At 39.5% G+C, this 17,361-nt stretch overlaps 1 protein-coding gene across 10 annotated transcripts in view; it reads left to right on the top strand.

Annotated features, from left to right (window-relative positions):
* Positions 1-17,361, top strand: part of LOC143041743 (coronin-1A-like) — a 195,162-nt gene that overhangs the window by 117,989 nt on the left and 59,812 nt on the right. For 7 of the 10 annotated variants that reach the window (XM_076213760.1, XM_076213759.1, XM_076213757.1 and 4 more), the window contains one exon: positions 4,267-4,446. In XM_076213760.1, the coding sequence (XP_076069875.1) occupies positions 4,267-4,446 (180 nt within the window). Of the gene's footprint in view, positions 1-4,067; positions 4,242-4,266; positions 4,447-11,752; positions 11,777-17,361 lie in introns of those variants that run through there. The other 3 variants (XM_076213764.1, XR_012967815.1, XM_076213766.1) reach the window with 3 other exon arrangements.

Here is a 17,361-nt window from a genome sequence, read left to right as displayed (position 1 = left end):
AACCTGTGTTTGATAAATCATTACCTGCATATTAAATGTCATCCGGCTCGTCCTCGTTGTCGTCGTCGTGAGAGACGTTGGCGGGCTTTTCAATCACTCTCAGCTTGTGGGGTATACAAAGTTCTTGCAGCTTGAAGGAATGCATGTATCTCCGCTCCATAACATTCCTTCAAGAAAATATACCTGGCGAGGTACTGTTGGAAGTACCGAGGCCATCAGTTGACAGACAAGATGACGTCCTGATCCTATGCTACCGACTTCGTTCATGAGCACATTTGCTTGTAGCAAGGTATTTCATATTTTCATTTCCACCCACAAAATTGCATATTACTTTGATAAATTTTTATTTACAAAATTAATAATTAATTTTCTATTGCTATATTGCGCCCATGGTCGAAACTAAAAAAATACCCCGGTATTTAATATGGAATGTCAGCATACGCGGATTTGGTCATACATGGTAATTTCAGGAATCTAACCACCGCGTTATTTGAGGGCTTTCTGTACTATCAAAACAGTAAATAAAACTTTAATGTACTGTATAAAAGAGGGAAAATACACGAAAATAAAGATACATGTATTGCTGGACATTGTACATATAGTACATGTACGTATATGTATACACTTTCGCTTAACGACCAATTCGGTTAACGACGGCGACACTGGTCCCAATTGTCGTTGTTAAACGAGGAGTGGTTGTACATAAAGTGTTGGTGTAATAGTGTAGTGAAGCTATAGAGGAGACTAAGCCTGGAAAAGATTGAGAAAGACAAAAAAGTTACCATATTGCAAATATGTATCAAACTAAGAAACGAATATGTAAAAATATGCAGGAAAAAATAGACTATAAAAAAGACATAATAGAAAAATGCAAGGACGAACCTAAACTATTCTACAGGTATATAAATGACAAACTGAAAGACAAACATGAAATAGTGAAACTGTGTGAAGGAATATATAAATGGTGTAGAAATGGCTGAAATTAGGATAAAACATTTTAAATCTATATTCACAATTGAAAGTTGACAAAATTGGGAGGAAAGACAGAAAGATCCCCTGCATTAAAAGAAATAACAGTGACACAGAAAGAAAAAGTTACAAGTAAATGGATTTAACATTTGGAGAACAAAATAGTAAATCCAAAACAATTTGGATTTAGACGTGGAAGATCATGAACCACAAACTTTATATGCTTGTACTTGAGGGTAATAGAAATAATACAAGAAAAATATGGGTGGACAGATTGTGCCTTTTTGGATATACAAAAAGCATTTGATAAAATACCACATAAAAAGCTACTGAGAAAAATTGAAACAATAGGTGGAGTACAAGGAAAGTTATGGGAATGGATGAAAGACTTCTTGAATGTGAGAAAAATGAGGGTGGTACTCAGAGACGAGAACTTAAACTGGGAAGAAACGATAAGTGGAGTCCCACAAGGTTCTGTATTGGCTCCAATAATGTTTGCCATATATATATATATATATATATATATATATATATATATATATATATAAATGACATGGATGAAGGTGTGGAATGTTATGACCTTTGCAGATGATGCAAAACTACTAAAGAGAGTAAGTACAGAGGAAGATTGTAAATCAATACAAAAAGACCTGGACAAAGGCTGGGAATAGTCAGAAGTGTGAAGTGAATTTCAACATTAAGAAATGTATAATGGAATTTGGAAAAAGGAAAAATAGAACATCGGGACAATATAAAATTGGTACAAAGGAAGTAAAAAAAGTCAACTCGGAAAGGGACTTAGGAGTAAGTATCACCAGTGACATGGCACCAGACAAACATATCAACAAAATAAGTCGGAGAAACTTTCAAATTATTAAGATCAATGAAAGTGGCCTTTGACTACATGGATGAAGAAATGGTAAAGAAAATATTAGTTACATTGATAAGACCAAGATTAGAGTATGCTGCAACACTATGGACACCTAGTACTAAAAAGAACAAAGAAATTAGAATTCAAAGAGTAACAACAAATGTGGCACCTACCATCTCCAAATTGACGTACGAACAAAGATTGTCCAAACTGGAACTACCAACCCTGGAACAAAGAAGCGAAAGAGGAGATCTATTAATCATCTACAGAATTATGAAAGGGATGAAAAATTGGCAGTGCAAAATTGCCAATTCTATACATCTGAATACGTACTAAATAGCACCTGCTTAAATGTCGAAGTACAGTAAGTCCTCGTTATATGGTACATATGCATTCCTGAAAACCTTACCGCAAATTGAAATGACTGTATACCGAATGCGGGAAGTGACTGATTGTTGTGGTGGCCACACGGCATGATGGCGCTATGGTACGGTGTAAACAAAACACGAGTGGGTACCATATCTGTGAATTTTTCTTACCGTAAATAGAATTGAGGGTAGTAATTACCAAATATTGTAACTGAATTTACCGGAAAAAGATTTGCCACATAAGGACTCACTGTACAACTTTACCTCCTCATACTTCATTTCGTACACCAGAATTGCCTAAATTACATCTTAGAGGCTGATTTTATAGTCCAAATTACCCAAAAAAAATTGCTGTCAGGGTTGCCAGTTTTGTCAATAAATAAAAAAAAATTGGGTGCCTTTTATAGCCAATAGTTAGGGCTACTTGGTCATTACCACAGATTTAACCCTCGATGTAATGCCTATTTTTGGATAATTTTTTAATGTGCAGCATACGACATATGCCGTTGACATTCAATCTATAAAACAACTGCAGCATACAACGTATGCCGCTGATACTGTAGGGGTTAATTTTACCCCTACCTACAAAAATTTCTGCAGACACATAACTCCAAATGCATTTTTATCTCTTAACATACTAGCATGCCTGTATGTATACATGCATAACAGTACCATCTCATGTCAGTATCCCTGGAATTAACAAGCTGATGAGGCAGCCCAGAATGCAGCACTGACCCCATTAAATGCTACCACCTTGTTCTCTGTGTTGGACTTTTTCCCAGTCATCTGAACGAATGTATCACAGCAGTGGCAAAAATGCTGAGAATACTACCTTGGTCTTCTTTTTACGAACATAACCAATGCCTCGAACATTTAAAAACAGGAGACTTGCATCTCGCCCACAGCTATCTCATGTAAGGAAATGACCTCCAGATTTGTTCAAGTGGCACACCTGTCACTATACCCCACATTCTATTAGTGTTCCACTTAAACAAGTTCCCACAACCAACTTTTTCTACCTCACCTCCCCCCAAAACAACAGTCCTACTAAAACACATTTTAGGAGATCAATCAGCAATACCTCTGACCTTCCTCCACATATTCCTGTAAAAAAAAAAAAAATAATTTCAAATTTGTAGACTGACAACACTTGTCTTGATTATAGACTGAATCCCTCATAACCTTCGACAGTGCAATTTGATCCCTAAGGGATAGAAGCATTGGTGAATTAACATGGATGAAATCAATCGATCCTCCTCCACCTCTTCCTCCTCCTCCTTCCTCTTCTTCCTCCTCATCTCCCTCCATTGACATTGTATATTAGGTGAGTGAAATGTATACAGTGAGGTTCCTGTATACAAATGGTTAGGTGTACAAACAAATTGAATAAAAAACCATCTGTAGGTGATTAAATGTGAATAATGAACTGAAATCAAACTGCACATGCATGTAAGTGGGCATGGTGATTGACTCAATCACCATATTGTTCTAATTTTATTTGTATTATTTCCTCTTTATTTATTTAACTAAATGTACATTTATATCTATGTATGTACCTAGTTGTATCTTACGGGAAGGGGAGCTACACTCATGGTGTCCCGCCTTTGTATCTCGCAGTGTCTAGTTTGCTCTTAAATTCGTGTGTGGTTTTTGCACACACTGTTATTTCATCCAGTTTGTTCCAAGTGTTCACCACTCTGTGTGAAAAACTGTTTTTCTTCAGATCTCTTCTATAACTATCCATTTTGAATTTCTTTCCATGTCCTCTTATGTTTCTCTTGTCCCAGTTTAGTAAGTCCTCCCTATCATGTATTTACTCTGATGTGTATATTTATCATTCTTTGTAATCTTTTATTTAGGATTGTGGAGCTTGAAACAGGGCCTGTTTATTCCCATAATGAGCAGTTTGGTTAAGTGGTGCTCCAGAATGTTTGTATATAGAGATCCCATCATACATTGTATTCGTATACCAAATTCTGAATTTATTGATCTAGCAGCTCCTGTTACTTGAAATACACCCAGTGAACTAACTAATCAAAATATCTTGCATAATTATAGGACAACAAGGAGCAGAGTGCTTGTTCAGGAGAGGACAGTGCAAGGAACACAATTAATAAGATAAATATCCCCAAGGAAATGATAGAGTCACCCAATAAGCTTGTTTCTATCCTGGGTCTTCAGCAGCAGGAAAATGATGTTGGAATCATCGAAAAGCCATCTCCAAAGACAGAAGCTGAGGTAAGTTCACATGTGAGCCTGTGTTCATTGTATGTATATATGGAAATTACATTCAGTTAGTCATATACAAAAGGTTTAGAAACTAGCAGTTGACCTTTTGACCCCTAATGAAGCAATTTAAAAAAGTATGTAAGCAGCCACCTGATATCTGACCTTGCATTCACTTCAGCAGACCTTGTTTTTAACCAGAAGGTTTACTGTTAGTTTATACTTATTTTTATATTAAATTTCTTGTTCATCATGGGAAAGGACAGAAATATAGTTGCATGATACTTGAATATTATTTTTACAGTCTAGATAGTGCAGATGTAGTGGACATCATTAATTTGCCATGGGATATGTTCTCATGATTATTTAATTTGAATACAACACTTAGTTTCTGTTTGCATTTCTGTTAAAAATTTTATTACATATTTTTGTCTTACCTTTTCATTCTCTTCTTCAATATTAAGAAAGATTTAGTTTCATAGGACTGCACTTTTAATTAAACACCCAGTTATATCACCTGGCACCAAAATAGTAACTTTGTTCATACTGGTATACCCAGGGTTGTTTCAGGGTAGTTTTAGGGACTACAGGCAAGCTTGTACAATCAAATATTTACCTAGTTGTATTATACGGGAAGGGAACTATGTTCGTGGTGACCCGTCTTTGTATCTCTCGGCATCAAGTTTTTTCTTAAAATCTTGAAAAGTGTTTGCACACACTGTTTTTGTTTAATTTGTTCTAAGTACCTATCACTCTGTGTGGGAAGCTATTTTTTCAGATCTTTTCTGTAATTATCTTTTAGTTTCATTTCGTGTCCTCTCGTTTTTCCATTGTCCCATTTCAATAAGTCATTCTTATCCAAGATTTCCATTACTTTCATATTCTGTAGATAGTAAGTCTCCTCTTTCCCTTCTTTGTTCCAGATTTGGTAATTCTAATTTGGACAGTTTTTGTTCATATGTCATTTTGGAAAGCGTTGGTGCTAGTTTTGTTGTTGCTCTTTGTATTCTTTCTTATTTTTTTTACATTCTCTTTGGTACTGGGTGTCCATAGTGTTGCTGCATACTCAATTTTGGTCTTATTAGTGTAGTTAGAATTTTTTTTTTTATAATTTTCTCGTCTAAATAAGCAAATGCCACTTTTATTGACCTCAGTAAATTGTATGTTTCTCTGACTATTTTATTAATATGCTTATCCGGTGTCATGTCCTCGCTGATCATCACTCCAAGATCTTTCTCCGAGTTTACTTTTTTTACTTCTTCACCAATTTTGTAATCTTTCAATATTCTGTTTTTATTTTTTCCAAATTCCATTATACTACATTTCTTGATATTGAATTTAATTCCCACTTTTGGGTCCATTTCCAGATCTTGTCCAAGTCTTGTTGTAATGAGTTGCAGTCTTCCTCCGTTCTTACTTTCTTTGGTATTTTTGTGTCATCTGCAAAGAAATTCATATAACACTCTACTCCTTCATCCATGTCATTTATGTATATGGCAAACATGATCGTGGCCAGTACTGATCCCTGCGGGACACCACTTATCACTTCTTCCCAGTTTGAGAATTTGTCTCTAATTACTACTATCATTTTCCTCACAGTCAGGAAGTCTTTCATCCAATCCAATAATTTTTCTCTGATGCCACCTGTTGACTCTATCTTATTAGTTTATTGTGTGGTACCTTATCAAATGCCTTTTGTAGGTCCAGAAAGGCACAGTCTGCCCACCCATCTCTCTCTTGTATTATATCTATTAATCTCGAGTAGAAGCCGATCAAGTTTGTTGTACATGATCTTCCTTGTCTGAATCGAAATTGATTTGGATTCAGTATAGTTTATTCTTCCAAATGTTTAACCCATCTATTTTTTATGACCTTTTCACAATTTTTTGCTACTGTGGTTCATAATTTCACCCATTTCCAGTTCTTCTGTATATTCATATTTACTCTGGCACAGCTTTTCTATTTCTTGTTTATTCTTCAGTTTGCCATTTACATACCTGTGAAATAGTTTTGGTTCTTCCTTGCATTTTTTTTTTTTTTTTTTTTTTTTTTTTTTTTTTTAATCTCTTTTCATCTCGCACTCATGCAGAGACCCTTACATGCCTAAGTGCCGCCCCAGAGCAAAGTTCTCAGTGATGCCCCCCTCCCCCATCACCACTTCCCACCTCCACCATCCCTTACAGCCTGTTTTAGCTATTGGCTTGCGAAGTAATTAAATGGATTTTAAAGATTATATTTAATGTCCCTATTGCAGAAAGGGTAAGAGAAAAATATTTCATATTCCTTTGATTCTAACACAAAATTCATATAGGCTATTACAGGAAAATATTCAGGGCTCCTTTGACCTTTTTTCATTATAATTATTTTGTCAACTTTGTGGGCGGCATGTCCAGACTAGAACTGCCACCCCCCAGAAATGTGCTGCCCCAGGTCATATGACCCCCACCCCACCCCCATGTGAGGCCCCTGCACTCATGTTGATATGTGTGTACATCAGGGTGACATGCAGTCAGTTCATAGGGACTGTTTTTGGGACACCCAATGGGCCAAAGCCACACACTTTTTGTCTCTTAAAATTAAATCTATTTTCATAGAGGAACATGATTCTTTTGTACTACTGATGTCTTGAACTTATTCTTTACCATTTCTATGACTGCCTCTTCTGATTCCCCTGTATTTACATAGTTGTATTTTACAGGAAGAGAGCTATGCTCATAGTGACCTGCTTTTGTATATTTCAGCATCCAGTTTGATCTTAAATTCTTGTATAGTTTTTGCACTGTTTCCTCATTCAATTTGTTCCAGATATCTATCACTCTGTGTGGGAAGCTATTCTTATTCAGATCTCTTTTTATTATTTTTTTTTCAAGTCCTCTTGTTTACTATAACTATGTTGTCATCCATATAACCATTTTTTTAGAATTTGAGTAGAATAGTTAAAAATAGTTAAAACAGAATAGTTAAACCAAATCACCAATGCTCTTTACTTCAGGATATGTACAACTCTTATCATTACTTGAAAAGTGTATACTAGTCTCCCTCGCTTTTCATTAGTAGTAGGAAATAGGATACATATTTTCTATTGATTACCTAAACAGGCAAATAAAAGAATCTGAGGAAAATGGTCTCTGAGAAATAAGGAAAGATGAGGTGAAAGCAGTTATTAAAATGATAAGAGTAGGTAAAGCACCTGTGTTGGATTGGTGTCATACGGGGTGTCTAAAAAGGGAGGTACAGTGATGATGGACTGACTGGTGAGATTATTTACTGTTTGTCTAAAAGAGGGTAGAGTGCTCGAGGATTGGAGGAGTACCTGTATAGTTCTACTTTACAAAGGAAAAGGGGATAAGTGTAGTTTGAGAGGGATCAGTTTGTTGAGTGTAATTGGGAAGGTTTTGATTAAGAAGAACAGAGTAATTGGTAAGGAACTGTGTGGGTTTAGGACAGGTAGGAGTTGCATGGATCAGATTTTTGTGGCAAGACAGCTATGTGAGAAAGCTTTAGGAAAAGTTAAGGATATTTTTTGGGCCTTTATGGATTTGCAAAAAGGCTTATGATAGGGTAGACAGGAAGGCACTATGGGAGGTATTGGAGATATGTGGGATAGGAGGAAAGCTGTTAAGAGCAATCAAGAGTTTTTATGAAAGTAGTAGAGCCTATGTTAGAAGTAGAAATGGGGAGAGTGGTTTGAAGTAACAGTTGGACTTTGCCATTGATGTGTTATGTCACCTTGGCTGTTCAATTTATATATGGGGTGGTGTGACAGGTAGATGCATGGGTAATGGGCCAGGGATTGGAGATAGTTAAAGAAAATGGAGTAAAATGGGAGATGAGCCAGTTATGGTTTACTGAAGACACTGCTTGTAGCAGGATCAGAGGGATTAAGGAAGTTAGTGACAGAGTTAGGGAAGGTGTACAAAAGAAGAAAGTTGAAGATAAATGTGGATAAAAGATGATGAGATGTACAAGAGAAGGATACATACATATACCAAAGGCTTTTTCCCTCTACATGGGGGGTAGCCACAAAGAAAGAGGCATAGAAACCACTCCCACCCATTCCATTTCCTATATATTCCACTCCCCTCCACCCTCCTCCCTCCCTCTTATTTTGGCACCTCCTGGATGACGGGTCATCCCTGCATCCTACCCACTGCCCTGGGTCAGAAGCAGTGTCGCAAGACACAGCGCATCCACAGCAAGGTCGCTTCATAAATTCAGCGACCCCCCTCTTCGTCCCCTCATGCAGAAAAGGAGAAGATGGGGAGAAATCCCTTCGGGCTGCGTCAATTTTCTTCTCACACATACCTCCCCACCCCCCACCCCCCTCATGTATCATAGCATCATCTATACACAACCATTCTCCATTCACCCCTATCTTCTGTCCTTTCCCGTCCTTCCTCCATAGACATTCCTCTCTTTTGTAATGCCCCTTTCACCCCATTCATCCATCTCATCCTAGGATGCCCCCTCATATTCACTCCTTCCACCTCTGCCTTCCATACTTCTTTTACTAATCTTTCTTCACTCATTCTTTCCATGTGTCCAAACCATCCTAATACCCTTTCATCAACCCTATCTCCCAGTTCCCTTTCCACCCCTGTTCTACTCCGCACCTCCTCATTTCTTACTCTATCTAGCCTAGTAACCCCTATCATACTTATCAGACATTTCATCTCAAACACATTCAAACTCCTTCTCTCTTCCTCATGTTCCATGTTTCTGCCCTGTACAATGCTGTTGGTACAATCACTCCTTCATATAACTTCCTCTTAGCATCCATTCCCAGATGTCTATTTCTCGTTACACTTTTCAATCCACCAAGACATTTACTCGCTTCTCTCAATCTACATTCTACCTCCACCCCCACTCCTCCCTTTCCTGCCACATTCGCACCCAAATATCTAAAACCATCCACTTCCTCCAGTCTCTCTCCCGTAATGCTCACCTCCAGCCTGCTGTCACTCTCTCCCCTTGTACATCTCATCACCTTACTTTTACCCACTTTTATCTTCAACTTCCTTCTTTCACACCCCAAACTCTGTCACCAACTTCCTCAATCCCTCCTCTGATCCTGCTACAAGTACAGTGTCGTCAGCAAACAACAACTGGCTCACCTCCCACTTTTCTCCATTTTCTTTAATCATCTCCAACCCCTGATCCACTACCCTTGCATTCACCTCTCGCACTACCCCATCCATGTAAAGATTGAACAGCCAGGGTGACATAACACATCCCTGACGAAGTCCCACCTTTATCTCAAACCATTCACTCTCTCCATTTCTAATCCTAACACAAGCTCTACTACTCTCGTAAAAACTCTTGACTGCTCTTAACAGCTTTCCTCCTATCCCATATATCTGCAGTACCTCCCACAGTGCCTTCCTATCTACCCTGTCATAAGCCTTTTCCAGATCCATAAAAGCCAAAAAAACATCCTTACCTTTTCCTATAGCTTTCTCACATATCTGTCTTACCACAAAAATCTGATTTTCACAACCCCTACCTGTCCTAAACCCGCACTGTTCCTCACCAATTACTCCCTCTGTTCCTCTCCTAATCCTCTCAATCAAGACCCTCCCATATGCCTTCCCAACTACACTCAACAAGCTGATCCCTGTGAAACTACTACACTCACACTTGTCCCCTTTTCCCTTGTAAAGTGGAACTATACAGGCACTCCTCCAGTCCTCCGGCACTCTACCCTCTCTCAAACAAACATTAAACAACCTCACCAGCCAGTCCACCATCACTGTACCTCCTTTCTTCAGACATTCTGCATGGCATCCATCCAGACCAGATGCCTTACCTGCTCTCATCATCTTAACGGCTGCTTTCACTTCATCCTTCCCTATTTCTCCTCCATTTTTCTCACTCATCACTCTCATTTTCTTAGCGCTTCCCACTGCAACTACCTTTCCCTCCCTATCCTCCTTCACATTTAGCAACTCCCTAAAATACTCTGCCCACCTTCCTCTCACTGCCTTCTCCTCCATTATCATCTCTCCATCTACACCTTTTACCTTTTCCTCTCTACTTGATTTGCCTCCTTTTTCTTTTTTTATTTCCTTCCAAAACATCTTTTTATTGCTTTCAAAATTTTCTGTCATACTTTGACCCCATTTCACATCTCTCCTCTTTGCTTCCTTTATCTTATGCTTAGCTTCCTTTCTCTTTACTTTGTACCTCTCATACGATTCCATCGTCCTAATTTGCAGCCAATCTATGAATGCCTGCTTCTTCTCTTCTACACATTTCTTTGCTTCCTCATGCCACCACTCACCACCCTTCCTTCTTTTTCCTCCCACCCTCCTTGTTCCACACACCATCTTTGTACACCTTATGACTCCCTCCTTGAACCATCCCCATTCCTCCTCCACTCCTAGTTCTACTCTATCTTTACTCCCTCCCACTCCTCTTTCAGTTTCTTCTTAAACTCGCTCTCCTTTTTTTCCTCATTTAAGCAGTTCACTCTAAGTACCTCCCTACCTTCTGTCCTTTTCCTCTTTCTCCACCTATTTTCCACACTCATTTTACCTTCCACCAGAAAATGATCCGATATTCCCCCACTCTCTCCCCTTAGAACATGTACATCCTTAATCATCCTACCATACTCCTGGTCACCACTATATAGTCCATTAATGCTCTATCTGCCACCCTTTCATCCACCACTCTCTCCCATGTGTACTTATGCTTGACTTTCTTCTTAGATACTGTATTAGCTATCATCAACTCTCTTCAAGACACATCTCCATCATTTCTCCACCATGATTTTTACCGGGAACTCCATACTTCCCAATCACTCCGTCTATTGGCTCATTTCCTACCCTAGCATTAAGGTCTCCCAATACAACTACATTGACATTTCTCCCTAATCCCTCTATACACTCATTTATATCTACCCAAAAAGCCTCCCTTTCCTCTACGCTCTTCTCACTACCAGGTCCATACACACTTACAAAAACCCACATCTCCCTTCCCAGCTTCACCTTCATGCACATCAACCTTGATGAAACCTCCTTCCACTCCACTACCCGCTTACCTATCTCTTCACTTACTAGAATAGCCACCCTTTCTCTCCCTCATCCCCTCTTCACTCCTGAGTACCTCCCAGCTACACTCCCAAACTCACAGTTGCCCTTTCCTTTCATTTTAGTTTCACTCAAAGCCAGCACATCCATCTTTCTTCTCACAAACATACTGCCAATCTCTTCCCTCTTACTCTCATCTGTACCACATCCACGCACATTAAAAGACCCAAAGGTTTGGGTACTGGTTGGAAAACTTCCAGACCCTCTTATGCCTTTTCTTTTGTTTTTAGGAATGATGTGGCAGTAAATTGGAAGTGAGTATTAAGGGAGGGAGACTGCAGGAAGTGGATAGTTTTAGATACTTGGGTATAAATGTGGCGGGAAAGGGAGAAATTGTGGTGTAGGTAGAATGTAGATTGAGAGAAGCAAGTAAATGCCTTGAGGGATTAAAAAGTTTGAGAAATAGACATTTGGGAATGTATGCTAAGAAGAGATTGTATGAAGGAGTGATTGTGCCAACAACACTGTATGGGGCAGAAACATAGAACATAAGAGAGAAGGAGTTTGAATGTGTTTGAGATGAAATGCCTGAGAAGTATGATAGGGGTTACTAGGCAGGATAGAGTGAGAAATGAGGAGCTAAGGAGGAGAGCAGGGGTGGAAAGGGAGTTGGGAGGTAGGGTTGATATAAGAGTATTGGGATGGTTTGGACACATGGAAAGAATGAGTGAAGAAAGATTAGTAAAAGTGGTGTGGAAGGCAGAGTTAGGAGTGTACATGAGGGGGCGGCCAAGAATGAGGTGGATAGATGGGGTAAAAGGGGTATTGGGAAAGAGGGGAATGTCTGTTGAGGAAGGAAGGGAGAAGACAGAAGATAGGGGTGAATGGAGAATGGTTGTGTATGGATAATGCTTTGATGCATGGAAGGGAGTGGATGGGGGATGTGGGGGTGAGGGAGTATCTGTGAATGCCGCCCGAAGGAATTTCTCCCCGTCTTCTCTTTTTCTGCATGAGGGGATGGAGATGGGGGGGTCGCTGATTAAATGAAGCAGCCTTGGTGTGGATGTGCTGTGTCTTGCTGCATTGCTTCTGACCCAGGGCATGGATGAGATGCAGGGATGACCCATCATCCAGGAGCCAAGATAAGAGGGATGGAATGGGTATGAGTGGATTTTATGCCTTTGTTTTTTGGCTACCTTCCTTTTTAGGGAGAAAAAGATGTTGGTATATATATATGAAGGAGAAAATAGCTAGTTTTAAATAATGCTTATCTGCACATAAAAGAATGACTTTGTTTATATACGTTTGTTTCTATTTCATCTTTAGGTTCATGATATGTTGCATAATTATGTACAGTGCATATTTTTTCAGTTGATTTTATTGCAATTCTATGGCTAAGATTATTCTAATCTCGTAAAGCAAATGTACAGCTTGATACATTTAGATTGCCTTTTTTTTTTTTTTTTAGCTACTTTATTATTTTTTATTTACCTGAAATTTCACCCTGTATTGACCAAATTTATGAAGACCTTTGACTACAATTGAAAAAGGTTTTCAGGAAACTCTGAAACCTTTCATTGTCTCCAATCTTTGAAAGTTTTGCTAGTAAATCATTCAGTTTGCCCAATCATCATGCATGAATACACCAAGCTAGTGATTGGCCACAAAATAAACACCTGGAATGCTCAGGTTCTTGCATGTCATGCATTTGACTTTATCCAACTGTTATGGCTTATGGCAAACAGTTAAAACTAAGTTTTGCTTATTTGCTTTGTGCCAGTAAATATTAATTCACTACTTTGAAATTTAATGTACGATTGTATGTGTACCAGTATGTATACATGTGTAAGTAGATGTGTAGGATGTTCAAGGAAAAAATGGATGGGATTTGAAAGTGCCTGTTGAGAAATGAAATGTACATGGAATTGAGGGTGAAAATAGTAAACAGGAATGATTACTTTGGCTTTTTTTTTTTTTTGCTTCAAAAGGGTTGTGCCTTTTGCTGCTTAATTTTTTCACTGGGCAAGACACAGTATAACCACAGCAGCCTTCCTATGGATGTACTGTGTCTTCCTGCATTGCTTCTGACCTAGAAGAGTGGGTGGGAGATCCTCATCTACAAAGAGCTAAGATGTGAGAGAGGGAAGGGTGGAGGAGGGGAGTGAAATAGGTGGGAGTAGGTACATGAGTTTTGACTCTGGTACCTCCCTGATAAGGGGGAGAAAGCCCATGGTATATAGATGGATATAGAAGTGTTGTGTGGAATAGGTTGACTCTTCAACTCAAGATGCTAAGATAGAAGGGGGAGGAGGAATGAGAGGTGACACAATAAAACTTCAAAAATTCAAATTTCAAGAGGCTGTGGACAAGGCCTTTGTTAGAATAAACTTAAAAGGTAAGATTGAAATAGTCAGTCCCTCTTCAAATATGTGGGGTGGCATGACATGGTCTTTGCTGGAAACGCACCCAAAGACCATTACAGTTTGAGGGAACTTGGTCTCCATGAAGCGTGGGACTTTGTGTGGACTGTAGGCTAGCCACCTGTTCTGCGCATTGTGCAACTGGTCCTGGCAGAAGTTCTTCTTGTCTGAGAAGAACTAGTTCATCCCCAGCTCAACTGGGTGTTTGACCTTATTCAGGAGTTTCTTGGCTTTTGTAAGGCAGTTCTCTTGGGCCTTGGTGGTGAGTAGTTGGCCCTTGCGCCTCTTGTATGAGGAGTAGTGAAGATCCTCGTTCAGTGCTTTCATCATAGTCGCCACTTTGACACCTGTCTCTCTCACCAAGGTCTGCATTGCCTTGCCTGGATCTTGCCACACCTTTTTGTGTAGCTACTCGACAAATTTCATTGTGTGGACTGAGTCAGAATACCTACTATGATCCTTCCTGCTAGCCACTGCTTTCACATCTGTTGCAATTCTCCAGCTCACATCTCACAGCCTTTATGATATTTAAGGAGCACTGAGGTGCAGCTAAGATTTCCAAATTTCTTAATCTCGTACAAATCATGATGATGCAGGTCACTTTCCAATATTCCAGTACTTTCCATTCATACATGCTCTCTAGCTCTCGCACCCACCAATAGTACACAAAATCAGCTATCCATTGCACTTTACCACTATTAAATTCTTCAAATAGTTCTGAAATGACAGAAGATAAAAAAATTATCAAATTGATACTGAACACCCTGTATATATTAATATACATTTTTTCTTCATTTTTCTTTTTTCTTTTTTCTTTTTCCTTTTCATTTGGTTGTGCTTGTGTTATGTAATGACATGGGTGAGAAGGATTGATGATTTGTGTAGAATTGTGTATACATCATTTTCATATATTGTCAATCTCTAGGCTGTCTGGCTGAGCAGTCCTGTCTCCCTGAGGAATGCGGCGGCGATGCCACTGCTGGAGTGGGGTTTTCCCCACAAATCCTTTGTACATATATATACCCAAGGCTTTTTTCCCCCCTTACAAGGCAGGTAGCAAAAAAACAAAGGCATAAAATCCATTCCTACCATTCCATTCCCACATACTCCACTCCCATTCACCCGCCTCCCTCCCTTTTATCTTGGTTCCACCTGGATGACTGATCATCCCTGCATTGTCCCCACTGCCCTGGGGCAGAAGCAGTGTCTCAAGATGCAGCACATCCACAGCAAGGCTGCTTCATTGAATTGGTGATCCCCCCTCTCCATCCCCTCATGCAGAAAAAGAGAAGATGGGGAGAAATCCCTCCGGGCTGCATCAAATTATTTCTCATACATACTTCCTCACCCCCCATCCCCCACCCACTTTCATGCATCACAGCATCATCCATACACAACCATTCTCTGTTCACTCCTATCTTCTGTCCTTCCTCAACAGACATTCCTCTCTTTCCCAATGCCCTTAAAAACCCCATCCATCTATCTCATCCTTGGTCGCCCCCTCAAGTTCACTCCTTCCACCTCTGTCTTCCACACCTCTTTTACTAATATTTCTTCACCCATTCTTTCCATATGTCCAAATCATCCTGATACTCTTTCATCAACCTTATCTTCCAACTTCCTTTCCACCCCCGTTCTCCTCTTCCACCTCATTTCTCACTCTATCCAGCCTAGTAACCCATGTACTTCTTAGGCACCTCATCTCAAACACATTCAAACTCCACCCTTCCTCTCTTATATTCCATGTTTCTGCCCCATACAGTGCCGTCAGCACAATCACTCCTTCATATAGTCTCCTCATAGCATCCATTCCCAAATGTCTATTTCTCTTTACACTTTTTAATCCACCAAGGCATTTACTTGCTTCTCTCCATTTACATTCTACCTCCACTCCTCCCTTTCCCACCACATTTGCTCCCAAGTTCATAAAATTACCCACTTCCTCCAGTCTCTCTCCCTTAATACTCACTTCCAGTCTGCTGCCACTTTCTTCCCTTGTACATCTCATCACCTTACTTTTACCCTTATTTATCTTCAACTTCTTTTACACATCTTCCCAAACTGTCGTTAACTTCCTCAATCCCCCCTCTGATCCTACCACAAGCACAGTGTTGTCAGTAAACAACAACTGGCTTATCTCCTACTTTTCTCCATTTTCTTTAACCATCTCCAATCCCCAACTATTACCCTTGAATTTACCTCTCGTAACACCCCATCCATGTATAAATTGAACAGCTAAGTCGATATAACACATCCCTGATAAAGTCCCACCTTTACCTCAAACCACTCAATCTCCATTTCTAATTCTATCAGAAACTCTACTACTCTCATAACTTGACTGCTCTTAAAAGCTTTCCTCATATCCCATATATCTGCAATACCTCCCATAGTGCCTTCCTGTATACCTTGTCATAAACCTTTTCCAAATCCAGAAAGGCCTAAAAAAACATCCTTACATTTTTCTAAAACTTTCTCGCATATCTATCTTACCACAAAAATATGATCCACGGAACCCCTACATGTCCTGAGCCCACACTCTTCCTCACCAATTACTCCCTTTGTGCCTCTCCTAATACTCTCAATCAAAACCCTCCCATAACCCATCCCAACTACACTCAATAAACTGATCCCTCTGAAACTACTACACTCACACTTGTCCCCCTTTCCCTTGTAAAGTGGAACTATACAGGCACTCCTCCAGTCTTCTGGCACTCTACCCTCTCTTAAACAACCTCACCAGCCAATCCACCATCACTGTAACTCCCTTTTTTAGACATTCTGCATAACACCCATCCAACCTAGATGCCTTACCTGCTCTCATCTTAACAACTGCCTTCACCTTATCATTCCTTATTTCTTCCCCATTTTCCTCACTCATCAATATCATTTTCTTAGTGCTTCCCACTGCAACTACCTTTCCCTCCCTATCCTCCTTCACATTTAGTAACTCCCTAAAATACTCTGCTCATCTTCCTCTTACTGCTGTTTCTTCCATTACAATCTCTTCATCTACGCCTTTTACCTTTTCTTCTCTACTTCATTCACTTCTTTTTTCCTCTCTTAATTTCTTTTTAAAACATCTTTTTATCACTTTCAAAATGTTCTGTCATACTCTTATCCCATTTCACATCTGCTCTCCTCTTTGCTTCTTTTATCTTATATGTCTCATTTCTTTGCAACTCTCATATAATTCATCCTATTTTGTAACCAATCTGAATCCTTGCTTCTTCTCTTCTACAACCTCCTTTGCTCCCTCATCCACCACTCACTACCCTTCTATTTCCTGTCCTCCTTGTTACACACACCATCTTTGCACACCTCGTGACTCCTTGAACCATCCCCATTCCTCCTCCACCCTATTGCTAATCTATCCTTCACTCCTTCCCACTCCTCTATCAGCTTCTTGTATTCCTTTTCTTTCTCATTGAAGCAGTTTACTTTAAGCACTTGCCCACCTTCTGTCCTTTTCCTCTTTCTCC

Source organism: Oratosquilla oratoria, chromosome 32 (assembly GCF_046742065.1).
Source record: "Oratosquilla oratoria isolate Oo_2021 chromosome 32, ASM4674206v1, whole genome shotgun sequence".
Lineage (NCBI taxonomy): Eukaryota > Metazoa > Arthropoda > Malacostraca > Stomatopoda > Squillidae > Oratosquilla > Oratosquilla oratoria.
Note: the sequence above shows the minus strand (reverse complement) of the source record. Positions and strands in the feature narration are given on the sequence as shown.